At 36.6% G+C, this 27,415-nt stretch overlaps 1 protein-coding gene across 2 annotated transcripts; it reads left to right on the top strand.

Moving 5' to 3' along the window:
• The first annotated feature begins 1,024 nt into the window (after positions 1-1,024).
• Positions 1,025-26,101, top strand: LOC145764647 (huntingtin-interacting protein 1-like). Of its 2 annotated transcripts, XR_014288499.1 has the most exons (25): positions 1,025-1,134; positions 1,463-1,526; positions 2,017-2,159; positions 4,837-4,893; positions 5,352-5,432; positions 6,840-6,916; positions 8,138-8,199; positions 9,276-9,416; positions 9,776-9,909; positions 10,047-10,154; positions 12,002-12,178; positions 12,627-12,810; positions 13,279-13,367; positions 13,736-13,910; positions 16,570-16,743; positions 16,991-17,098; positions 18,843-18,973; positions 19,093-19,262; positions 19,764-19,857; positions 20,338-20,438; positions 20,524-20,629; positions 20,798-20,992; positions 21,076-21,210; positions 23,426-24,656; positions 25,530-26,101. XR_014288499.1 is itself a non-coding variant. In XM_082576286.1 (24 exons), the coding sequence occupies exons 1-24, from the start codon at positions 1,057-1,059 to the stop codon at positions 23,522-23,524; spliced, it is 2,883 nt and encodes a 960-aa protein (XP_082432412.1). In that variant the 5' UTR covers positions 1,025-1,056; the 3' UTR covers positions 23,525-26,101. The 2 variants fall into 2 exon arrangements, 1 of the variants encoding a protein (XP_082432412.1); XM_082576286.1 differs by having other exon boundaries at positions 23,426-26,101.
• The last annotated feature ends 1,314 nt before the right edge of the window (positions 26,102-27,415 follow it).

The raw sequence follows: 27,415 nt of genomic DNA, 5'->3' as shown, positions 1-27,415 counted from the left end.
CTTGCGTAATGCAATGACGCATTTCCTATTTCTTTCCTGCTTCGGTTTGCAAAAGTATAAAATACCTTTGTGATTTGTTTTCATTATGAGAATGGCACTTTTTTTAAATAAATATTCATATCATTTTCAGTAAGTTGATTTTTACAATTTTGTTTCGTCAAATAAATACTTGAAAACTTAATATGAAACCAAACACTCATTCAAACAACTTGTGACAGCAAACATGAAAACTCATATATGACATCATTCTGTTCACTTGATTTGATTGCGTGACAAAATATTTCCTATTATTTTTGAAATGCCTGCTTGCTGCAGCTGTAGCACAGCAGCCTACTTGCAAAAGCTAGCAGACAGTTTTAAAGCTTAACTTTCTGGATTTTTTGATACGCAGTAGTTCTTATAAAATGTTATTTAGTAGTGTCAATTAAGAAAGTTAAAATCCACAACAATGTAGCAGTAAAAACTCATGCCAAAAATTGGGTGAAAATAACAAAAGGAAGTTTTGTTTAGTTGTATTTATTCAAACTCGTGATGCCTATTCAAATGTTTAGTATCGTATTATCAGAATAGCTGTGAAAATGACTTGAATAATTTCACTTTGCAAAAATACAACTCTGAAAAATATTTTGGTGTGCTGTGTAAGCATTTACCTTTTTACTTAATAAAGATACATCATGCATGGTCACAAATATGTTGCTAATTAGTGCTGAAAAGATTTGTTAAATGTTAGTGATAGGATTTAATAGTTTACTTATCAGAAATTTAACACTATATTGTTTTAACAATAAACTATAATAAACTTTTAACTCAGTAGGCTATATATAGCTGACATAAAAACATTAGATGAAATGCTGAAAAAGCACAGAAGTTTTGTTATTTTTTTAAGCAATTACTTTAGTGGTTGAATGTCTTCAGCCCCTCATTATGTCATAATGGCACACTGTTTTTTCACAAAGAAAAATTTAAGATTTTTGATGTGTTAATTTAAAATCCAATGTTAGTTTTATATATATGACTTTTTGCATATTGGTCACATAAGCTACTTAAATATCCATAATGAAGAAAGCTTTAGCGAAAGATGAATTACGTGGCAAAGCTGCTTTAAATACTTTGCAACTGAGGCGACAAGTTGTAGTAAGTGTATTGTTGAACCATTATGATACAGTTTGTGAAATGCTTTATGATTATATTAACTCAAGTGTTCTTTAACAAAATATTGTTTGTAGTGTATGTTTTAAGTCTTGGCTAGACCCAATCAAAATTCAGGTTTAGTTTCACTAGAAGCAGCGTTAAATCAACATCATTTTTTGAAAGTTTAATTTTTTTATGGTTTGAAAATGAAAACTATAAAAATCTGAAGTGTGAAGTTGAGAGCAATCTGCAACATGGGTGTTTGGCTTGGTATTACTAGACGTTTAAAAAATATATAATTGCCTCATTGTTTTTTTGTTTTGTTTTTCAGACCACAAGCATACAGAAAGCAATTAACACAGTGGAATGTGCTGCTAAAGAGAAGCATGTCAGAAGTGAGCTGTGTAGTGTTGCTTTATTTTTTTTCATCACATTGTTGATACTGAAACTACCACTTAGTTTTAAAGTTCACATAATAACTTTAAAAGGGAGAATAGAATGTAAAAGTTAGTTTTTTACAGTCAACTGCTGCTATGCATAATTACATATCCAAGTATTTTTCGAAAGATTTTTTATATGCACTATTTTTGATCAGGCATGTAATAAGACAATCATAGTCAAATTCGGTTTTTCACATGATAATCAATTTGACAAACCTTGTTTCAAGTTTAACCAAATTAGGCGATTATTATCCCTAAGGTTAACAAATCATTTGCAATGCTTTGAGTCCTTAAACTTCTGTATGGTGAAACACATTATATGCGATTATCCAGTATCGGTGTACACTGTACAAATAACCATAATCAGTGGTGTCTACATCAAGTAAACATACAAGTAAGTGTGGTGAAGATAGACTTTGACCATGATGTATGACTTTACTCTTAGATGCAATCTTGGGCACATACCAGGACAAAAGTGCTGAGCTGTTTTGGCGTGTCGTCATGAGACTACAACTTTCAACACAGTCCATTGTTGCCTGGAAGTTCTGCTACGTTTTGCATAAGATGCTGAGAGATGGCCATCCTAATGTGAGATAATTTCCATTAGTTTGTTTCATTTTTAACATACTGTAAAACAGCTTTATGTATGTCGTAAAGTTCTGTTCTGTTGCTGAAGGCTTTGTCTTGATTGCGGCGGCGCCGCTCACATGTAAGGTCGCGTCTTCCTTTACACCTTTGTTGAGTTACCATTAACAAGTTGCTTGTGTTGAAGTGCGGTGGTGCTAGTATAGTTTTCTGTTGCTGTTACGTGAATGTATATTTACGTTCTGCTATGTTTTTCGGACGCAGTGCTTATTTAATTTATTATAGCCTTTAAAGTGGTGTCAACTACTTTTGTTAGTAATTCTATTTGTTACAATGTAATATGTTTTCCAACTGCGGTGGTTATTTTTTTGATAATAAAACTCAAGCATGCAAAATTGCATGGAATTGATTGCATGTTGTTAAACTTTGATCAGTGCAAGTGCATCAGTGACATGAAAGGTTAAATGACCACCATGAAGAAATAGTAGCACATACAATGAACCATGGGTCTGTTGAACAATAACCTTGATTGAATAGTAGATGATGTTATTACTACATAAAATGGTATTTGGCTTTCTGCTTAATTTTGATAGAACTGTTTTTGCAATTTTTTCTGGAAAAAATCTTACCGTGGCTACTAATACTTTTCTTTTCTAGCACCAATTGCAACGTTCATCTGATGAAAGTGAAAGTAAAAGCAACGACAAACAGGATGGTTTTTTGCTTCACTGACGTTTGGCGCACCAAGATAATGCGCATCTTTAGAGCGAATAACATATTATTTGAACACAGTTGGAACCGTTATTGTAATTTAATTTTGTCTCGAATTTCTGTTGGTCTTTACTGCTTCGAATTTATGTGTAATGTTGGAAGTTTTTACGTAATTTAACGTGGAAAGTAACCGCTCACACATCCTTTTCGCCAACGTTTAAAATAATGTGTGTTTCATTTTTTGCTTGCCTTCAACCGTATTGCAGTATATAAGTTTGTAAATTTTATTTTGTATGTTATTCGCTCTGAGGATGCGCATTGTCATGGTTCGCGAAACGTCAGTGAAGCAATAAGTCGATCTGTTTGTCGTTCACTTTCATGAGATGAACGTTGCAACTACAGTAGTGCTAGAAACGATAATTGTTTTGATGAACACCCAAACTTTTCAGTATTCAATACTTTTCTTGTAAGATCAAACCACAAATTCATAGTATTGTCTGGTTTTAAGTGATCTAATGCATGTTGAGTTGAGATCGTTTGATATTCGGATGCTTTATTTGAAATTAAAGTACACTTGTGCTGCACGCGAGTTTAGCATAATATAGGGCGAACAGTGAGCACTGAACAGAAAGTTCTTGGACCAACTCATAAACGATTTATCAATAGAAAATAAAGAAAATTTCATCAAAACGGTATAACAATGAGAGCTTACAATACCAGGAAGAAATTTATTTATTTATTATCAATGTGGCCGCCCTTCACTTGGATAACTCTCTCAATTCTTTGTCGGAAGTTATTGACCAAGGCACGTAGCTCATCCTGGGGTATTTGCGCCCATTCCCACAGGAGTGATTGCTTCAGAGCATCAACACTTAAGTGAGCAATGGAACAGGCCTTTGCTTCCAATAACGATCACACACAAAAGTCCATTCAAAGCAGGCGATAAGGGAGGCCACATTTCCTTGCTCCAGAATCTTAGAAGTTGACATGAGCATCAGTCCTCCTGAGTCTTTCTTGAGGTGGAGGAAGTGCACGATCTTGTTGGGATGTGAAGGGCTGATCTTTGTAGTGTTTGCACTGCATCTCTTCAAGGGCTGGAAAAATATCGTTGATATAGCGATCTGAATTGATTTTAACCCTTTGTTTCACGAAAATCAGAGGTGACTTTCAAGTTTTGGAGATGGCGGCCCACACCATGTTTTTGACTGCGGTAAATTGTTCTCACAGAATCTTTAATATCTGCTGAAGACTTTGCATAAATTCTATCATTCTGATTATTGAACTGAGCTTCAATTGAAGAGTTTTTTCGTCAGACAAAATGATCTCTTGCCCTCCCATGCCTGCCTTCAGTTTTCTGAGAAGAATCTGTGCTCTTTCAAGTCTCTTTTGCTTTTGGAGAGGTGTATGGAACTATCGTTTTCTCATCTTGAAAGGAGACAACTGCAGATCCTTTTCCACAATGGTTCTCATTGACATTCATGTCTTTGACCATTTGAGAGATGGGTCTGTTTGGGTTTTTCCTTACCCTTTTTCGGACAGCCTTAACCACTTTCTTTGTTCGATCAGTGCGAGATCTTCCACTCCTAGGACGGTCTTCAAATGTACCAAGTTCCTTAAATCTATTCACAACATGGTAAACGGTGGATTTTGCAACTTATAAGAGCTTAATGGTCTCAGAGTTGGTTTTCCCCTCGATGGAGCTTAATGGTGGCTTCTCTTTGGCTTATTTTAGACCTTACAATTAATGCTTGCAATTAGACCACCCAAATTTTAGAGAGTTTAGCAAGATATTTAGCACATTAAAAGGCATATATATAAGTGACATACAGTATGTTTAATCATAAAATGAAAGCAAGTCCAAGGACTTTCTGTTCACCCTGTATAACAAAGTAAGTGTAACCTGTAAAACTATATGGTTTTTCTAAATCATCATGCAGCAGAAACAGTTTTATATTTTCTCTTCTTTCAGGTTCTAAAAGACTCAATAAAATATCGGCAGCAACTCAAAGACTTAGGAAAAAATTGGGTATGTGATTTTCATCTTGTAAATTCCTGTAAAACTCACCGTATCTGATGACGTTTGCGCAAACTCCACATTTCTATGTCTATTCTTGTTTTCATTTCACCGTATCTGTTCTTTTTTTATCACAAAATCCGACATTATTTTTTTCCTTTCTCTTCATTGTTGTCGTTCCGTCCATCGTTCCATTACATTCTTCAGCAAACTTTCATGATATCAAAGAAAATGCCCAATAATTGCCCTAAATTCTTCTTTGTTTCTGGTTTTAGTTCAATCGTTCTTTAATAAATATATTGTTTTCGATGTAATGGCCAGATATAAAAACAAACTGATAAAGAACATTAAATACAATCTTGAAATGAAGTAGGCTAGTTACTACATACTGTAATTGTGCAATGCACATGCAAATGGTGAAGGTTGTTGGTGTGAACATGAAGAAAACTCCGCACGGTTTTGGTTTGCAGGGCCAATCCCCCCACGGTTATGGAAGAGTCATTGGATCATACTTAAGTTGCTTGACTCAGCGAATGGACTTTCACAAAAAAGTGAGTTAGCAAACTTTTTGTCAATTGTTAGTGTTATGTTTATCTTTGTTTATATTTTTACCTGTAATCTAGCCCTATGTTTTTCAATATTTATTGCCCAATGTCCATGCTCCAGGTTGGCAACAATTTGTATGAAGCATACTCCCATCTAATTCTTCAGACGTGACATGAGAATACCACTTGTGCAATTGCTCGGAAAACGTCAGTAAATGAAAAGTTTTACTGTTGATTAATTTCAAGTGCACTTGTGAGGTGACACTATACAAAAAAAGCAAACAAGAATATATTCTTAAATGCATCACTTACATGAAAAGTTATTTGATGTCACCTCTTTTCAGTGGATTCTTAAACCAAATTTAGTCTGTGCCTTTTAGGCAAGGGTTCAAAGATTGGTCTGCTACTATTCGGAGAAATCCCAATTCGGAGACAGCCTTTTTCGGAGATTTCTAAAATCTCACAGCAGCATCTGTTTATTCAAAGGAATTAGCTTATAATTAGAGATTAATCAAATGGTCTCAGCAAAAAAGTCTCAATTAAAGTTTCAGCAAAAAAACTAAAAGAGTTGTCAAACGGCGTTTCATGATTAACAATAGTGGTTAATCAAATGAAGTCTCAGCGAAAATGTCTCAACTAAAGTTGCTAGATATCGCTATAACCTATACCCTCAAGATATCAGCTAATTTACATCTACCTCAATGAAACAATAACTTTCTCGTTTGCATGGGTATGGGAAGGTAAACACAAAAACCGCCTACCCAAATGATCTCTACAAATTCTCTAAATAAACAAAAGCCCTCGCTGGATTTAAGAAATTACCGAATCGGTTATCTCCCAAAAAGGCTGTCTCCGTATTGGGATTTCTCCGAACTGGATTCTCCTAAACGGGCCATTCCGTCCAAAGATATACGTTGTATGAGAAATTCAAGTTAAAAACTATGTTTTAATGGTATTTGGTTACAACGAATCATGTTAGGTATCGTTATGCTTTGGATTCACGCAAAGTAATCACCTCAGCGAAAGACTAATTTTGATATAAAATTTTTGTGTCACAAACATCATCTTTTATTCACTTTCAAATGTTGATTGCTTGCAGCGAGTCTGTAATTGATAGCGATTCAAAATTGTTGTTCGTGCAAATAAATTGAAAAAAAATTGAAACTTTGGGCACAAAACACACATTTTGAGTGATTGCTTGTTCATAATATGACCGAAATTTGAGTATGGCCACAGTTTTAAACAACAAATCGCTTGTTTCAAAGATTGCTAACAATTGTAATCATGCTACAAATCGCACCTTGACTTTGCTTGATGTGTCCTCGGTCTAGTTTTTGTTGTTAACAATACTTGACGTTTACTTGCGTGTTTTTAACGTAAAAAGACAGTCCTCGTAACTGGGATATTGATTAGTATCATGAGTTTCCTGGAAACCTGTCCATCACCGATGACGTCATAGAGAAGATGGGACACAATGATATCAACGCATAGTGAGTACCTTGATTTGCGTTGCGTTTCCAGGAGACTAGTTTTGTCATTTTTTGCATTAATTCATCACCGTTTGATGTTGAATCAATGTAAAAGTAACGATTTATAAACTGTCAATGAAACCAATGTGCATTGACATTTTGCAATTGTGTTTTACTCACTTTTCTGAGAACATATTTTACATGTCGATTGTTGTTAATTTAAAATACCTATTTTCTGACATCAGATAAACGTTAGCAAATCAATATCAAATGTAACAACAGCGAAAGAAATAATAGACGACAATGAAACACTCCAACATCATCCATGCATTATCATGTTTAAAATTAACTTCAAAGACTACAATTGAAATGGTAAACAGCTTTCAATATCGATTCACTGTAGGGTTTTTCGAATTACATTTAGCACTCTAGCGTTATTTTTAATGATAAATATCGTTAAAGATTTGTGCTGTTTACCAACTTTGTGCCAAACTTGCATACATTGACGGATGCTTAGTACAAATAATGTCATTAAGAAAAACCATCTGCATTTCCTTGTATGTTAAGTTAATTGGCTCTGCGTGGCTAATTGTGCTCAATGATAAGCCATCGTATGATCTTATGACCATATTGGGACAAATAGTTTGCAACTGCACAATATTATTGTGCATGCAACTTTCATGTGGCTTGGGTGGCCGTTCAGTTCATATACTTTCCCAGCAAACAAATCATTGTTTTTTAACATTGACTAAACGTCGGCAGACGTTGAATCAATACAAAAAGGAAGTAATTTGTTGACGGGTTGGTATGAACCCACCCATGAGCTAGCTTTTATGTGAAATGGCGTTTCGTCGTCCGGTGGTTCAAACAATGTTGGTAGATTTTAAAAGCTTGCATGGTTGAAACGATGTAAACAGAGCAATATGTTTGATATTCTTTCCAGGTAGCTGCTCACCAACTAATTATTTTGATGACAATTTCCCGTCTCTAAATGTGTAAATTTTTCAACTAATGCCTCTGTTGACTCTACCATGAAATTCAAAACAGTACAAACTTTCCGGACGTAGAATATCTAACTTTAGGAATGTAATTTCATCGATTTAACGTTAATTTTTCATTACATTCGATTATCTTGATGACATATTGCTGCGTAATTTCACACAGTTATCATGCAGCTTCAAGTTTTACCTCAACGTTTTTAAATCTTGTATTGATTGCATATATATTTTGTTCATGTTCCAGCTTCGAATTATGCGTCGATCTCCTAGACTGCATTGATACTTTGAGTAATTTGCAGAGACAAAGTAAGCAGACCTATGTCAAGTGTGTAATAATGTTTTACAAAAGTATTGTTAAAATTTGTTTCAAGACTGAAGTACAGTTGAAAGATTCGTGATTTTGTTTTTGGGAGGTTAGATGCTTCCAGCCGTAATGCATTGTCAGTGTTGTGAATTATTGATAAGTGTTGAATAATTTATAATAGTTGATTTTTTTGTTCAGGACTTTACTATGATTTAATGTGTAGGCTAAGCCCAAGTCAGATTCGCATCATTATGTATAATTGATTTTTCAATTCTCATAAGATCTAAATTTGATTTTGACCTTTCATACCACTCAAATTTAGTTTTGATTATATGAAATAAATGTGATTTTGATATCACATAGTGCAAAACTTTTTCCTTGCTCGGAATGACCGAGAAGGGTAAATAGATTGGATTTACTTTGCACCTCAGCTAGAAAAATCCGTCTTTTTTTTTTGACAAAATTCGGTAAAAATCCTTCCTTCTGGAGACGTTGAATTAGCGTAAACATGACAGACTTTGCTATTTGTAGTCTTGCAATGGGATTGTTGCAGCCTTCAGGGTATACGAAAACAAGCTAAAGACAACAGATATCTAGCATTAGCTATTAGTTCACGGTGCAGTCACTTCACCAGAAGATTACGGAAATTGATTTTTGTTGATTTCTCCCGCAAAGCTACAACGTTCCATTAATTTTCACCAGCAGCAAATCGATTGACCGTTGAATATCTCCCGACTTGAAAAACATCATAAGAACATTTCCGCATTCTGGTGGAATCTTGAATGTCTGCATAAATATGTTTTTTTAAACTGGTTGAAACCGGTTTCAACCAGATTCAACCCAGTTGCATAAGTTGTCACTTTGAAGTTTTCTCCTGCAGTTGACGCGACGCTGTCAGCAACCGTTCTAACCACTGTCGTTTGCTCAATGCAAACCTACTGCAAACCTATGCAAACCTACCTAACCACTTCATTTGGCTTGCCTTTTTGAGTTTTAACCACGGCTCTTTGTTGCTTTTTTATCTCCATAACTTTTTCAGAAGTTGCTATCTAACTTAATAGAGAATTTTAATCTACAGTCTTCAGCTCATTGGACATGTCGAAAGCAATCTCGGTGACTGGTTCGGGACAATGTCGTTTAACGCCGTGTATCCCGATCATACTCGACTCAAGTCAACTCTACGACTACACTGTGAAGATTATGTTCAAGCTCCATACTTGTAAGTAGTGCTGCAGTTATCTCCGTTTCAGGAATGCCTTAACTTGTTCTAACTCGTCTTTCGTTGTGATGGTCAGAAATAAAAATAAGCTGAACTTTGAGGCTAACTGTTATTTCATAAATGTTTTCAGCAACTCATGCATAAGTGCTAACTAACATTTAAGACACGAATCGGGCCTTATAGATTGTTAGGTAAGTGATAAAATGATATGATTCCAACTGAAGAAATAGTTTTGTTTGGTCCATCATTTACTAAGCGTTTGGTTTTGTTAAACTTTGGTATGTGCTTGTACTGGTTTTCCTGCATATGAACCTGTCTTGGATTCTTTAAACTGATAAAACACAATTTTGTTGTTTCAGGTCTACCAGCTGATACACTAAGCGGGCATAGGGAACGGTTCCATGAGTGTTATTTGAAACTGAAGAGATTTTACTACATTTGCAGCAATCTTCAATATTTTAAAACTCTAATCCAAGTTCCGCTAATGCCTGATGTGAGTTAAAATCATTTTTCCTTTGCAAAGATGCCAAAATGATCAGTAACAACAAAAAATTATTAACATTATAACCCCGTGCATTGGTTTATTTACTTTACCAGATCCAGATAGCTAATAATTTTTTTTATGTTTAGAATCCTCCTGACTTCCTCTTGAAACCGGATGAAAGCCACAAGCTAGGTCCTGTAAAAGTTATCCCGGAAGAAGCAACAGAACTCGATCCTTCTTCACCAGGACCTGAGGTTAGTCTGTTTAGCTTTCCATGATTTCCATCAAGAACGTTTCTCCACTTTTTGATTTACTTCACCTTTTGGAAATCTGACAAATCTTTTGTGATCCCAGTTGAACAAGAAACATTCAAATAGAAACCTTCAGAACAGGCAGTTTATTTGATGTTTAACGCTTTCTATTTTTTTACCTAAGCCAAAGGGGAAACTTTATAAAACGATGGTAAGACCAGCAATGTTGTATGAGATGCAGGCGCTAGCCCTGACAAAGACACAGAAAGGAAAAATGCAAGTGGCTGATATCAAAATGTTGCGATGGGGTTGACAAAGCAGGACCGAGTAAGGAGTGAAATGATCAGAAAGCGAATGCATGTCGGAGAACTGAAATATAAGCTGAGAGAGACTCGTCTTAAATGGTTAGGTCATTACGAAGCGAAGAAGGCCAAAAAGAAGATGGAGAGACGCAAAGAAGGCCAAAAAGAAGATGTGGCAGAAGATATGGAAATAGTGGGAGTGAAGGAGGAAGATGATGCTGACAGAGTGATATGGAGGACTGCAATCTGCACTGGTGGTCACAAGATTTTGTTAATTATTTAGGATTGTCTTCGTTTATGTAAACTTTCTGTTTATTTGCACTGTACTGGTTGCTTCCATATTCGTTTTTGTTGCGCCACTTATTCTCTTGATTCGGGGAAGCGCGTTATTTCCCATTATATTTACGTAAAGCAAATGTTGCATAAATGTGACGGCTCTGATGCTGCGGAGCAATTACTCAGTGTTAGTTCAGTTTGTTTTTATTTCTGTCCGTCACAATGATGGATTTTGTTGTCTGTGTGGAGTTTAAATTTATCAATTCGTAAAAGGATACTAAAATGCTATATCTGGTCAACCCTTTTATACAACTCTGAAACTTGGACAGTATCACAAAAAATGAAAAAACGGATCGATGCCTTCGAGCTCTGGTCATACAGGCAAATGTTAAAAATTTCATGGAAACAAAAGATCACTAACGATGAAGTATTATCCAAATTTAATTCAAGCAAAATTCTCTTACAAATAGTCAAAAGAAGAAAATTAAAGTATTTTGGACACACAAATAAGGCAAAACTCGTTACAAAGATCATTAATAGAAGGAAAGATAAATGGTAAAAGAAACAAAGGCACGCCAAGAATGATTTGGACATCAAACATCACTAAATGGACAAAATTAAGTTATGAAAATGCAGTACGAACAGCTCATGGTCGAGAACAATGGCGCATTGTATCCAACCCTCCATACGAGGAAGGAACGTAATGATGATGATGTTGATGTGGAGCATAGACTCCTTAAGTTAGTGTAGAGAAACTTTATTGTAAATGCTGACGTTTCCATTCAACCTTTTATCGGACTGTAAGTACAAAGGTCAGAATTTCGTTCAGCAGATGAAGGAAGCTTATTTGTATCAAGACTGATGCCTGTAAAAGCACTACGTTTGGACTTTTTGACTGAAAATCAGCTGATTTTGCAAAATTGTTAAAACCTAGCCAACAAAACCCGTTTGTGCACATTGATTTAACGTCTCAAGACGTTAATTCCGTTATTTTACAGTTGTGCCATGCCAATAAATTTTGTTTTGGCACAAACGTAATTCGGTTTACATCTAATTTTGGTTCATATTTTGCATTACGCAAATGTCATAATTTTAATTCTTATTTACAAGCAGCGGAGTTACTCTAATTTTGACTTAAATCAATAAAAATACAGCAAAAAAAATTACTTGTCTAATCTAAGCTCACAGGGGCTTTGAATCACTGGCGAAGGTTCGTTCACCGAACTTGACAAAAACATGACAGTTAACAAAAGCATTTTGTTCTCCTTTCAGATGGGCACCAACCACCTCGAGAGCAAAGATTTCGATGAGATGTTCAGTGAAATGAACGAAAAGTTTTCTTTCAACGGAGCTTGTACTCCTCTGTCGGACTCCAAAGATGCAGAAATCGAATTCTTAAAAGAAGAAATATCTCGATTAAAATCTGAGATAGATGTCATGCAAACAGAGGTGCGTATGAGGCACAGTTGCTTCAAATAACCTCTATCTTGTTTCTTAGTTGCATACAATCACTTTCTTTTCTCTGTATCATTTATGGTGAATGGAAAACAATATCTTTTTCATTCGATTTTTAGTTGGATTGTGGCAGTTTTGAAAATATCTACACGAGTGCTATTGAAGATGAAGACAGTTTAGTTTTCGAAACGTTTGTTTGTTGAATATGAGTTTAGTATCTACATTTTAGGCCCTTTAATTTTTGATTAGATTGACCAGGCGTCCCATCCATTTTTCTTGGTGCATGTCAATTTGGTAAAGTTTAACGCTACGTTGAAATCAAATAACATTTTCGTTAGGCTATCAGTATGATTGAATTTACAGTGTACCTAAATGACCTGTTTGCTTAGTCAATATTTTCCTTTTTCATTTTCGTTTGTTTGTTTCATTTTTTTTATCCCAGCAATTACAAGAGAGCCATGATCTTCATAACAAGATCAAAATCCTCGAAGAAGAATTGGAGGAGGCACGCAAGATGGCCAAAAACTCGGTGGAGGACTTAGCCAAGGTGAAGAAACGAGTTAGTGAGGCTGAAGAACAAGCTGGAAAAGTTGTGAAGGTCCAGAATATTCTGCACGGTGTTGAAAGTAAGGGCCGTGTCAAGAAAATTTTTGTCAGGGCCGTAGAAGGCACACATAACCAGGGCTGTGCCAAGTATACTTCCGTGAGGGCCGTGGCTGAAAAGATCAGTAAAAAGTGAAATTTTAAAATGAACCATAAAAAACGATAAGTTTTTCACAATATTTGATTTATATTTTAGTGACTTAATAGTTAGTGTTCTGTTTTGAGTCTGATAGATTTAGGTTTCATAGATTTAGGTCGGGTCATATACAAAACGTCATATTTCATTTTTGCAAGTTGCTTAGCAAAAAAGAGGATTTAGTATAATAAATAAATATTCAGCTGCGTCTTTATGCGATTGCACTGAAACTGTCTGTCTTGTGAAGCGCTGAGAGCATCTCGCGTCCGCGATGAATACATTACCGGAGGTACACACTACTTCATTATGTATAGATCAACATAAACGAAAAGCGAACTTCATTTTTGCTTTGCAGAACGAGCTCATGGGAGTGAAGAGTTGTATAAAAAGCTAAAGGAAAAACACCTTGCCCTTGTAAAAGATCACGCTGACCTGTTGAGAAAGGTTACTATGCTTAAATTGAAATTGTACTCAGTGTTGTAGCGTTACAGCGTTTGCACATTAAAATCCATCGTGTTTCCTGCATGTAACTTTTTTTTCTTTCTGGAGAAAAATCAAGGAGTTATGATCTAATTTTTCCTTGTTTTAGCCATTGAAAGCATTTTATTTTACTTTTATATTAATAAACGGAGGATATCAATTTCTGGAATAAAACTATTCGGAATTCAAAACTGTTTTTCTAAAATCTGCTTTTGAACCTTAGGTTCAAGGCACTCCAATATTGCTAAGTAGTAGAACTTATTTTTTTATGTAAGTTTATCATCGATAAGACGTAAAATAGATGTAACTCGTTTGTAAAACGGTTTGTCTAGAATGCTGATACGAAACGAGTCGCTGAGACGCTTCATCAAAGTGCTGGGGACAGCGAACAAGAACGCAACCGACTTCGGGTTGAAGTGGAGGAACTTCAGCGGCGACTGGAGGCTTCAGTTGCTGCAGAAATGGAAAGCGATCGAATGTACCGAGAAGAGCGGTCAAGGCTTGTTGGTATGGTTGAAATAAAATTTCTGTTACATTATTTTTTCGTTGTGCAACAGTGGCTTCGTAAATTCAATCGAGACGAATTTCTGGGGAGGTAAACGTGCAAATTTCTTTTTGTTTTTAGATAAGACTTCGTCATTGAGATTTTCATTAAAATCTTCCTTTGAATTTACCAATGATCCAAAAGGATGCGTAGTGCAATAAAAGTAATTAAAAAATTAGAGAGTATCACACAAATTGGCAAATTCAAGTTGGTTATAGAGCTTTTTCTACACAAGTTTGGCTTCATCAGTATATATTTTCGTATTCAAAAAAAAAAGCTTTAGTTATTTTTTTAGATTGCTTTGTTTCCTTTTTTCCAAGTAACCTGTAGGCTACATGGAAAAGTGCCCCTTATTGATAATCATTAAACAATTATTTTAAAATATTAAAAAAGGTTGGGGAAACTCTGACGCGAGAGCTGTTCATAAGTTATTTTCGGCAATAAAACATCAAGATCAAGCTTTTTAATTTGCAATTCTTTCAAGTGATGCTTGCCAGTTTCACAGTTTATCGATATTTTTGTTGGCGTTTCTTTTCTCGTCGTCAGCGTATGCTCAAATTCTATGAATGGAGACAAAGGACCAGATGAACTTCAATTCGCTTTTAATTCCAATTCATACACAACATGAATTTGTTGTATATCCGGATTTCGAGCATTTAGCTCTCTTCAGTACAACTTTTGAATTGCGAATGAACAACACTACAAATGAACTGGTATTTATAGCGAAAAAGGTTCCACGTTGACAGCGATGGCATTGCAAAAACAACGTCAATCACTGCCAACGTGGAGCAAACAATTTGGACAGTGGCGAAACGGTTGAACGAACAATGGATAAAGGCCTACGAATAAAATTAACACGTGGAGAAACTTGCGTTAACAATATCGACGTGGAATTTCATTGCGCTAGTTTAACGTCTTTGCGGACCAGTATAAACTGTAATTTAATGCATATAGCAAACCTCGAGAAAGACGATAAGAGCTAGGAGGCGTATCCACTGAAAGTTACCTTAAACAAGAAATTACAAGAACAACAATTTGCGCTACTACCGTTGTCCCTTTGTACGGCCAAGGACGACGAAGATTGTTGATTCCTTTTTTTCGACTTCTTGCTCTTCTTAGCCATTAGGAAAAGCGACTTGAGGCGTCCTTTGTCCAATTGCCTCGCAGACAGGGAATGCGAGCGGGTTTGCGAGAATTTCTAATGCCGTTTAGGACAGCCGTGGGTCACCGTACAGGTTCCTCGCTTGACTTCACTTAGCATACGGGACAGTGTGCTTTACACACGTCTAGAGGGGGGTGTCGTCAGCGTATGCTCAAATTCTATGAATGGAGACAAAGGACCAGATGAACTTCAATTCGCTTTTAATTCCAATTCATACACAACATGAATTTGTTGTATATCCGGATTTCGAGCATTTAGCTCTCTTCAGTACAACTTTTGAATTGCGTCTGATATCGTTTGAATACTTCAAATCCCACCTGTCGCTGCTGATGGTTACAAATCGTCTTGTGCTTGTAGTAAATTTAAATACTCACAGACCGACTTGTTTCAAATATCAAACTTTGTTCACAAAACCCATGTTTTCATCAACGTTAAAATTTCATGTAGAAAAAATTATTGGACTAGACAACCAAGGTAACGTGGCAGAATGTGTGTATTTTCTCGATTAACATCATTTTAATTTTTGACGCCTTTTTAATTGCAATATTCAAATTCGAATGGGTGTGGAAGTTTCAGGCTTAAATTGCATTTCAAAACTTTGTGTTTGATTTTGTAGTAAAATTTATAATAATTTATAAATTAATTAGGAATTATAAATTAGTATTAATCATTTAATTAAAAGTAATTTATAAGTCAAAGAGCAAGCAACAACTCTACTACACGGAATCACCCATATAGCTTTTCCAGATAGAAAGTTCCATCTTTTTACATTACTTCAACATGTGGTCAATGCAGAAAAAAGAATGTTTTTGCGAGCTTGGCTTTTATTGATCTGACAATTTTCATTCAGTCTGACATTGGTCTAACAAAATACCTTTCAGTTTATTTGCATTGCTGTGCTGTGGTAGATCACTGGCTTTCATTTGTGGTGATGATTTGTTGAAACTTTTCCTTAAAAAAAACAGCTGAACCCAGGAGACGAACCGAGATTGGAAAGTGGTTTCCTTATTTTCTAAGCTTCCCCCACCCGTATTGTTGGACCAAAATTCGAATAGTAATCGTCAAAACAAACCCCCAGATATTTCAATATTTCTCTTGAATTCAGATAATTACAATATTGTTCTAAAATTTAATCCTCATGAATTGTTCAGCGCAAGTATACATTTTTAATTGCCGTCCCAACTAATCCACTAATCTCGCTTCCTATATTGATACACACGACAAGTAGATGTACAATCATATGCAGGTGTTTTTGCAAGAGCTAATTATGGGTTTGTCCGTTCGTGTAGAACAATAAGCTGGTTAAAATAGCAACATGATGGTGAGACGTTTCGGAGGCATTTTCTTAAGTGTTTATTATGGTTTTACTGAATAGGACAAGTTGTTAAAAAAGAATGTTGAACTCTTACAACGTTTTCCGGATTCACCTTCAACTGTGTAACCTCTTTGTTCATGTTTAGTCGCAGCCGCGGAAGAGGCTTGTGACATGGTTGCGAAAGCTGTAAAATCTTTAGACGATGACGCAAGCAAAAGTAAGACTTCCAGCGCAGAATCACTTATGCAAATCGTACTGCAGACGACATCATCACTCCGAAAATTGGAAAGCCAGATTGAGCATTACAACAACACTGAAGGTAATGTCTTTTTTACATTACTTATCGCCTGGAATAAGATAAAAAGGCTTCATTGTGTTATGAGAAGACCGGAGAGAGTTAGGACAAAGTTTAGTCAATTTAAGAACTCTCTTTTAATACATTGCAATATAACCAGGACGCATGAGTGAAAAATCAAAGTAAGTTAACAATCCCCATTCTTCCACTTCATGACACCATTGAGTGTTTAGTTTTTAAATCATATCTTAAACGCTAATGTTGTTTTCAGAAATTGACGGTTTGGTTAAATCGTTGGCTTCCTTTGGCCACTGGATGGCAGAAACGATCGAAAATGGAGGCGCAACATGCAACATGGCTCCCGATGATCAAGGAGCAGGTAAATAGTTTTCAGAAAAACTTTAATACAGCAAAGAACATAACGTCCAAGGCAGCTTGGTCACTTTTGTATCCGTGATTTTCCGGCTTGTTTTTTGACCTAGTGTTCAAGCGTTGTGCTCGCTTGTTTTTTGCATTGTCACAAAAAGTGACACTGGATTCATTGGTATATATCCCGATATGTTTGCCTAGATAACGTGCAGTGTTGCCATAATTTTTGATAAAATAGAAAAAAAATCTAATTAACTGAAAACTTGATTTTGAAAATTAAAAACGTGGCATGTGGTCACAAAGAGTTTTTCTTTCAAGCCCATGTGTAGCATTAAGCTGCCCTGTCTCGCCTTGACAATTATTTCATCGTTGTTTTTTTTCATGTTTATTGTAAGTGTTGGGTTCTACCAAGCGGTTACTTTCTGTTCACGATTTTGTTACGGGTGAGTGACTTCACGATTGCTTTGCGACGTCATTGTCACTTTCGTCATTATCACATGAAAGGTTTTTGTCTTTGGTTGGTTGTGCTCTTGAATACGGATAGTCACGTTTTCGTTTTGCGTGATCTCGTTTGAGGCTTCACACGAGAATGGTCAAAAAATCTGTAAAACATGATCCGATTTATCAAGTCACATAAAATATTTAGAAAATTACTGACTGAAGTGCATGTAAAGCGCGTCCCAGACAGCAAAATCCCTCATTTTTACATTGATTCAACGTCTGCAAACGTCTGGGGTGGCCTTTTCTCGAATTTTTCAGGCGACATCTCTACTTGCTATTCTTGAAATTCAGTTTCAGCTCCACATCAATGGGCTTGCAGATGTTCAACTTTTTCGTTGTTTTGCTGACGGTAGCCTTGACCACACTGAGATGTTAAAAGCGATTATCTGCTTTATTTCTAACGTTTCGTCGGTTAAAACGATTAAATTCATCAATGATCTAGCTCGATTCTAAAACATGATGCGATGCTTTTCCGTCTGACGCAAGAACTACGCAATACAAAACATGATGAAGAAAACAAAATTGCTTACTGACCAGACGTCAGAAACGACTCACTATCGCTCTCACCATTTTGTTGGAGCCCCTAGAACCGAGGCTACTGTCACTACAAATATTCACAAAATGTAAGATAAAATGCCATACAAGCACTCTCAGTCTCTCATTCAAGCTGAGCCACATTTTAGCTGGTATGAAGTGTCTAATCATTTACTGAAAGTCACTTTCATGACATTTTTAACTTTGCCTGAACATTGAATGTTTTTTTTATTTTTCATTTAGCGCTCACTTGGTGTTTGCTTCGCTTGTAACTCAAAATATTTCTTTAACCACCTCATTGCATCAATCATCTCATTGCATCATCACTTTAATTATAATGTCATCAAAACTTTGACATGAAACTGGTTGGATAGCTTCTTCCATATGTTTTATTGATACAATATTCTGCCACTGTCCTAACAACATCGGTGAAGACGGAAAACTGTAGGCTAGGCACTAGGCAATCCCCCTGAAGTAGGGGGAAAGAAAGCTTGTGAAATAAAAAAGGGAAGAGAAAAAAGAAAGTGCTAAATCTGCAGAAAACCGAACGAACGAGTGGTATTTCTGAGCCGGACAAATTTAAAAATACTGTGAATACTGGAAGATTATTGATTTTCTAATATAATTTGATCAAACAAATTTATTTTGTTTATAAAACTTTCAAGCTTTTTTGTATCAGCGTGTACAAGAATACGTCATAAGATTACAATCCTTTGCAGCTTTGGAAAAAGCTTGTAGAGACTGCGGGAAGGAAACGTTGACTTTTCTCAACGATTTCAAACAAAATAAACAATCTGTCTCAACTGACGCCATGAAACACAAATTAGAAGACATGCTCTCCACTGCCAAGGTAAGAACGTGTTAATAAATCGCCATGTTTTTACGTGAATTCGACCTTGTTAAGTGATTAAAAAAATGTCATTAAAACTTGACTGATAGTAACCTTTCTACTCGGTTATGTTCGGACAGGAATTGCTTCCGAAGATTTCCGATATCAAAGGCAGTGACCTTCACGACCTCGTTGAGCAAGAAATGGCTTCCACAACCAGAGCAGTGGAGCAAGCTGCCGAACGCATTGAAACAATGCTGAACGAAGCCAGACAAAGAGACACCGGCATCAATTTAGAAGTGAACGAAAGGTGTCATTTTAAAGAATACATTTTTTAGTCTTGTACCAATTTTTCAGTTTTCGTAGCCGAGTGGTGAGAGCTTCTGGACGACGTTCGAAAGGGCGTCGGTTCGAAACCTCCCGAGAGCACGCTGTAAAACATTGAACAACATTTCCACATCAACCGAACCACATCGAAACATTGCAGTGTCTAAATTTTTTTTTGCCATACATTTACCTCGTTTTACGTTAACTATTCTCAAAATTTTCTTGCATTATTTCTTTATGAGATCTCTGCAAAAAATCTTTGTTTTTTCCGAACCACATCTTATCGTAGATATAACCAAGCAACCACACGGCATTTACCATCATACATTAGACTCAGAGTGAACATAAAACTATAAACTTTCACACTAATGTATGATGGTAAATGCCGTGTGGTTGTTTGGTTTTATCTGTCAAGGGTTAAAGAAAATCACCTCTCCACCAAAAGTGTACATCTTATCATGACCACCACGTTACCCTCTTGCAGGATATTAGATTCTTGCACCGAGCTGGTCAAGACAATCCAAGTTCTAATAATGACGTCGAAGGAGCTGCAGCGAGAGATTGTAACGCTTGGCTGGGTGGGTAGTTTAACTCTAAAGCATAGTTTACTTTCTTTTGCAACAAACGCATCAAAATGTTCCTCAACTGAAACAAAATTTCACAATCTTGCACTTCATACATTTTTTTAAGTAAATTCTTATTACGCTGTTATCATTTTACTTCTAATTTAAAGGCATCTTCTACATTTTAAATGTCTATAAACATCATTGTTTAGTAATCTTAGTTACGTATTACAATACGTTTCATTGGAGTCTAACCGAATCGTCATTCCATGTATGTAGATCAGCCTCTCAAACCCCACAGCATATCATTCATTACTGCCCCATTCACGGACCTCGAAATTGAAATGCCAATCTTACAGCGCTTGATACCAACACAGTCCAATGGCTGCAGCGCCTGGGTGGAATAACGTGTTGTGGTTCAACAGCTCTTTCTAACACATAGACACTGGCATCTGGATTTCATGTTTGTCATTTACAAAGCATCTTCCATTGCAGGGCGCCTCGTCATCACAGGAATTCTACATGAAGAATTCGCGTTGGACGGAAGGACTGATTTCCGCCGCCAAGGCTGTTGGTTGGAGCGCCACGATGTTGACGTGAGCATGCCACGTTTTGACGTCATTTCAACGTGATTTCATGTTGGTTTTCTGCATCTCTAGCTGAATAATCTATTTTCTTCAGGGACTCGGCTGACTTGGTCATGCAAGGGGAGGGCAAGTTTGAGGAGCTCATGGTGTGGTCTCATGAGATATCTGCCAGCACAGCACAGTTGGTGGCAGCCTCCAGGGTATGTTGCATTTATGTTCATACCTTGTGCTCTTACAATCGTATTGATTTATTGTAGGATTCTTTGTTCTTCAGCTTAAGAAAGCCTGTTTGGAAGCTTAGTTCTGGCGGTTGTTGAACCTTAGTTGAACCACTGACGCAGGCCCAGTTACCGAGATTTTCTTTTCAGGTCAAAGCTTCAAAAGGAAGCGAAAAGCTGATCCAGTTGCAAGGCGCATCTCGGAATGTGAACGGCGCCACCGCCAAAGTAGTGGCGTCTACAAACGCCGGAAGAAGACAGCTAGAAGACGCTAACGAGTCGGTCGTCGATCTTGCCAACAACGTCACACTTACCCAAATCAAACGGAAAGAAATGGATTCTCAGGTGAGTAATCATCACGTACGCGGCTTCCAACATCTAAGCAACGTTATCTAACATCAAACATGCGCTTTTCGTCCTTTGTTTAGGTTAGAGTCCTTGAACTAGAACAAGCTTTACAGCAGGAGCGCGTAAGACTAGGAGACTTAAGGAAAAAACACTACGAGCTTGCTGGGGTGAGAGCCGAGGAAGACAATGACGAGGGAAATGAGATTCTTCCCGCTGTGAGTGCTTTCTTTGGTTCACAATAGAGTAGAAGTTATTTTTGCTTGTATGTGGTTCATTAGGTTTTTGAAGCGCCAAAATGAACTCTGTAATGTCGATTAATTTGGGGGCCCTTGATTGAAATTTTAGGTTTTTAAAGTAGCAAGGAAACCAAACTCAACTTGTAAACTTCAATAAGTTAGACCACGACCTACTAGAACACAGCCAAATATGTTGCTATTTGATGAAATTTATAAGAGTCTGAATTGTTACAATCATAGCTATAATAGCCCTGTCATCTTCCCATTACCAGAAGTAAGTAAAATAAGCAATATTTGCACCTAGACATATGTTTGGCTTGTTTAACCGGAGATTAGGTATGTACGTTGAGCACAGTTTACACAATAATAATGTAATATGTAAGACTTTTCAACTGCATTCTGGAGGTAGTATTGTTTGGTGTAATTGCATGTTTCATTTAAAATATCAAGGATTTTTTGTGGATTCTATGTTGTAAGACGTTCATTTGATGTGTCAGGTTAAATTTTAATTCATTTTTTTTCGCCAAGTTTAATTTTGCAAGTAAAATATAGCTTTTGCCGAACGACCCTGCTATACAAAAAACCTAACGACTGTATGATGAGACTACCTCCAGGATGCAGTTGGAAAGTCTTACATATTTTACATTATTATTGCATAAATTGTGCTGAACATACATATCTAATCTCTGGCAAAACAAGCCAAAAATATGTCTAGATGCAAATGTTGCTTGATTTATATACTTCTGTAAGTGGAAAAATGACAGGGTTTATCATGGCTATGATTGTAACAATTCAAACTCTTAGAAATTTTCCCAAATAGCAACATATTTGTCCGTGTTTTAGTTGGCCGTGGTTAGAGTTATCGCGAAATCAAGATTTCACCTGGTGCGGGGGAGTAAGCTTATTAAGGGTGAATGAATAATTTCAAGCTCATTGAGCATTATAGACGTACATTGCGTCCTGGGCATGACGTTAAAAACTGCAACCGGTGGGAAAGGCTCCAGTGTGGGAACTCTGGAGTTATGGGGAATATGGAGTTACCCCTTAGTTTTCCATTACTCCCAGGTCTGCTCTGGCCCGTAGCAGTAGCACCTGTCAGGGCCCCAGCTATGGGTCAAATAACACCACTCGGCTTGTCACCTTATTCAAACCTGGATGTGTGGCAGACTGTGCGGAAGAAGCTCATCACTGGACATAGCTCAACGGACAGGAAGGCACCATCCAGTATCACAGTTGCAGGACGTGCCCAAGAGCATGACGTGACACGTAGACGTTATGGTCATCCTGCTGCATCTCATGCTTCACCCAATCGTCTTGACCATGTCTTGCCATTGGACCCTGAAACCTGAGACAAGAGAGTGAGGTTGGAGTCCCGCGCAGCCCTTCCTCACTTTAAACAAAATCACGCGCAAGTCATGATCCTGGATCAAGAAGCCCTGTGGCGATGGAGGAACGGCGAACCAGATGGTGCGGATACACCCAAGCTGTAGCCATGATCCCACACACAGGCGGCTCAGGCCATATGGTCGTTCTCCACTGAATCCGAGCAGCAGTGGAATCCGGCAGCCCCCTGAGCGACCGAGCAGCCCTATCTAGGAATGCTCTGCTCGCCTCCGTAGTCTGAGGGCAGGGCTAGAAAAGGTGCCCTAAAAATAGCCTGCTCCATCGTACCCTGGCCAGCCTGCCGCAGCTGGTGGGGATCCCTTCACGCGGTCAAAAAAAATCATAGACGTACATTAGTTTGCAACATCAATGGTTTTAACATACTGCGTAGATACGTTACGCAAAAGAAACACATTTCAATAAACGATTAAACCTTTTTTTAAAACGTTTTCAACACATTGTTGTGTAACTTGTGTCTTTATCAGGAATAACCTCGTAATAATTATATCTGCAAAAGATGACAATTAAAAATTCAATTTTGACTGCACGCTCACGACAAAACGGTAGTTGTGAACCCTGCAGCATAACCTCAACAATTAGCACAAGAATGACAAGAAGTAAACATTTCTATAGGTGTCACTAAGTTTTATATGCTCAGACAGCCAGTCAGTCGTTTTTCAGACGTTGAATCAGTGTAAAAAACGACTGATTTGCTGTGTGTTTGTGGCACAGCAAAGTGAACTATCTACCAAAGTTCTGTAATTTTACAGAGTAAAATAAATCCTTAAAAAATTGCGCGCTACATTTTCAGGAACCAAATTTTGGTGAAAGCAATTTGAGCGAGACGACAAAGCCCGTTGTTGCCCAGAAACCAGTGAGATCAAAACCTACCTTTGCTGACGTATCATAATCATCTTCAGGTTGTTGGTTTTCGAGAAAATGGCGTGTATTTACATTGATTTGATGTGTTTTTACTTTGAACAGTCTTCATTAGTTTGTTGCTATTGTTTTTTTATCATCTGCCTTTACAATTAAAATACATTCATCTTGTAACGTTATTGTTACGTTAATTGCGTTTCTCTAATGGCTGCAATTTCAACGTTTCTGTAACCTACTGTACTGTAGAATAATTCAGACAGCAAATCAGCTGTTTTTTTATATCGACCGTTTCGTTTTTTACATTGATTCAACGTCTGCAGATTCAAAAACGACTAATTCGCTGTCTGGAACACGCGCCAAATCAAAACTTCTTACTGCTGAACAACGTTCATTTTTGCCGGGTTGATTCCAACGCAAGTTGGCCTATGCCTTATGGCCTATAACAACCAGCAAACAAATCAGTTTTTTTGCATTGATTTAACATGTGCAGAAGTTAAATCAATGTAGAAAGGACCGATTTTGTTGAGGTAAAACCGTATAATGCGTTCTTGTTTCTGCAGTTACACTACCATAAACTTGCATGATTTTACGATATATTTCCACGCCCAGACAGCAAAATCCATCATTTTTATATTGATTCAACGTCTGCAGACGTTGAATCACTGTAAAAATAACGAATTTTGTGTATGGAGTGCATTCAGACAGTCATATTTATTATTACTTATCTTACACAAAACCGTTTCATTGTACTTCAGTGCTTGCAAGCTGCAAAAGATATTATATTTAATGTTTGCGAAAGATTGCTTTTTTAGTTTGTAGATTTTATTGTTTTCGCTTTCAATTCTTTTTTTTTTCTACTAGTGTTACGTGTGGCAGTGTTACAATGTTTAAAAACGCAAATATTTACCACATATCTTCTTCATGTTGCATTTTTATACAATTGATTGCTAGGTGATGTTGGATTTGTCATAAATTAATATTAATAATACCATACAAAGCTTACCTCCTCTTGTACCTCTTGTAGTTTCCACAAACAAGTTTTGGTTCCGTATGGGTGAAACTATAAATAAATGATGATGGCTACTCCGGTAAAAAAAACAGTCATATGAAAGTTGGTATAGCTCTGAGAGAGAGATGAACTTGGGTGGAGTAAGCTGTCCAAGGTCTGTTTTACCTTCCCCAATCAAATACCGTATGTAGTTCACGTTTCAAGAACACTTGTATACTGTTTATCACTATTGTAAAACCATCTATCACACATGGAAGTTTTTAACATACTGTTTGTAAACAAATTCTAATTTTTTGAATAACGAAGGTCACTTGTTTGAATAGCAATGAGTTTCGTCATCTTCACTTTGAATTTTCATATTTGTCACTCTTTGAATTTTTATATGTTGAATGGCGTTTATTGTTTGTAAATTTTTAGGCAGACAATTTTTTTCTAGTTCCACGAAAGCATAGAGTATAAAGGGAGCGGTCAGAGTGAAAGTTGGTTTGTTGAGATCTCTTAAGAACAATTGAATAAAAGCCGTTTTGTTTTTATCGTTTTTTGCTCCACTAATAGCTTACTTGTTTAACACTTGCATTTTACATTTGACAATGATCATCAAGTCAAAGCATGATGTTTGTAGCTTTTACACTTTATAGACTTTAGTTTAGAATTAAGCTTAAAACTTCTTGGCTTGAACTCAAGTTTAAATCAGTTGTCATTTCTGATTTCAAAGTTGGTCTTTGCATTCCTGGTTTGGTCATAGTCTTGCAAAGACTTTAAAAGTAAATGATTACCGACTGTTTTTTTGCTTGTGGGTAAAAAAATATTTTTTTGTCCCTGTGGAAACCGTATTGTTTGCAATAGTTTTTTTAATTGCTCGAAAGTTATCAGAACATTGTTTTTTTGAGTAAACAAGAGATTTTACACCAAAATAAAGCTGTAGTGTATATCATTCCACTGTTTAACCAAAGCTGCAAAATGTTTTCAACTTCTTTTTTTTCTGCGAAACCAACACGAGTAGCTTACATGATTTTTTTCCTGAAAGGGCTACTAAGATCTTAGGAACCCACAAGTGCTTGTGGTTGGCATCACCATGATGAACAAGGCTGCTCTTGAAGATTGGCGGAAGCTAAGTAAAAAGCACTGTTGGTCAGTTTTTCAGTGATTCAACTCAGCTGATGTCATTTGTAGATCTAATGGTCAATGAAGAAATCTAGTAAAATTGTGATGTTATATGTTAGCTGTATGTGGCCTGTCTTTTAACGAATGCATTTACTGTAACTTAATAGCATACCAATGGGCAATAACTTTTTTTTACGATTGGCTTCTTCGTGTATTCTTCAAGCAGCCTACAGTGTTTGCAATAATATGAATTTAAACTGTCTGTCTAGGAATTTAAACGTAGCTAATAAATTACCTTTTTTGCAATTTTACACCAACGTCTGCAATTATTTATAGCCTAATGGTTTTCTTTGTGTTGAGGTTGCTGTATTTGTTGTACTTTCCTTATTGTCGCAATTCTTTCTCTATAACGTTGCAGTGAATCACAAGATGTAAAGTCTAACTTACAATTTTCTGCAAAACAATTTATTGTGTCATTACATTGCAATACATCATAATTTCTGCGTTTTGTTGCAATATTTCTAACGAAAAGTTTGTAATAGGCTACTGTGATCAATATTTTCACTGATTTGTGATCAAGTAGTCTAGTCTAGAAGAAAAAACAGTGCATTTTTGAGTTAGGTGTAGGCTACCTACAGAAAAAATAAATGGGTCTATCAGCAGTGACGCTGCCTACGCCAGATTTTCGGATAAAACATCCATTTGCGAATAGCCTAGGTGTAGGCCTCAATCTAGCCTAATTAGTGCCTACTGTAGCCTACACAGTACCGTATTTTTAAAGTAGACTGGTCCGGCTCTCTGGATGTATGCTTGAGCAACGCCTTTCAGGACTGCTCTCCATTCAGCGGCACCAAGTAAATGGAATATTTCACAAACAAAAACTCTTAGAAACTTTACTTTGCCAATCTTTGTATCCGGCCCTGCGTCATTGGTTCAAAAATAACCGATCAAAGGCTTTGACAGTCAAGGATAAAGATTTCCAACCAAGGTTGTTACGCAGTGAGAAGTGGTGGCAGTTGGCTGCACTTGAGCAGTACATAATCAGTGCTTGGTAACATCGACACAAATAGCCTACTGTAGCCTATTTTGTAAGTTAGGCTATATGATGAAAGAACGAAGGCCTAATTTCGCTAAGCTATCTGTTTGATGCTACGGGGCAAAAAACCTGTAGACTTACAGCTTCATGTAAGGAGTTGTAGACTTGAGGGTTTCACATCGGAATAAAAGAAGGCGAAACAAACAAGTCCGTGTAGCCTACAGTTTATTTAGTTTTCCGTTTTGACAAAATTTTTGCGATTGTTTCAAGTTTGTAAAACACAAGTCTTAAAACATCATTAGTCTGCTATAACTGATAGCCTACACATTTTGAAACTTTTGCCGTTGTTAGCAACCTACAAAGAAAAAGAGAAAATTATTGAATTTTTTTACAACATTAGAAAATAGCCCACATAAATGAGGAAAAAACATATAGGCTCAGGCAAGAAGCACCAACGAACCTTGCGGTTTTATGTTAGGAGCTGTTCATAAAAAAAGTTTTGCAATCTAGGGGAAAAGGTGCAACTTGCATACTTTCGTGGTCAGCTAGGTGAGAGGAGGACTTTTCGTAACTTCATTTTAGATCTACCAGCAACATAGCCTAATCGTTAAAGTATCCTACGTTTTCCACATAGTCATATAGGTTAAATTATTTTCCAAAAAGTAGCCTAGTTAATTAATGATAAAATTAAATTGATAAATTTCGATATAAATCGAGATGTGATCTGTGAAAGAGGGGACTCCCTAAGTAAACATTTCAAAGTTTTAGCCTGC

The sequence above is a fragment of the Aplidium turbinatum genome, chromosome 2, assembly GCF_918807975.1.
Source record: "Aplidium turbinatum chromosome 2, kaAplTurb1.1, whole genome shotgun sequence".
Lineage (NCBI taxonomy): Eukaryota > Metazoa > Chordata > Ascidiacea > Aplousobranchia > Polyclinidae > Aplidium > Aplidium turbinatum.
The sequence above is the reverse complement of the archived record's forward strand: the minus strand, read 5'-3'. Positions and strand labels throughout refer to the sequence as shown.

Bases quoted from the DNA above. Each gene is read 5' to 3' on its own strand.
- LOC145764647 (XM_082576286.1), top strand. From the start codon at position 1,057: ATGAAGAAAGCTTTAGCGAAAGATGAATTACGTGGCAAAGCTGCTTTA. The intron at 5,433-6,839 runs GTGAGTTAGCAA...GATATTGATTAG, and splicing joins GAATGGACTTTCACAAAAAA to TATCATGAGTTTCCTGGAAA. The intron at 12,179-12,626 runs GTGCGTATGAGG...TTTTTATCCCAG, and splicing joins TAGATGTCATGCAAACAGAG to CAATTACAAGAGAGCCATGA.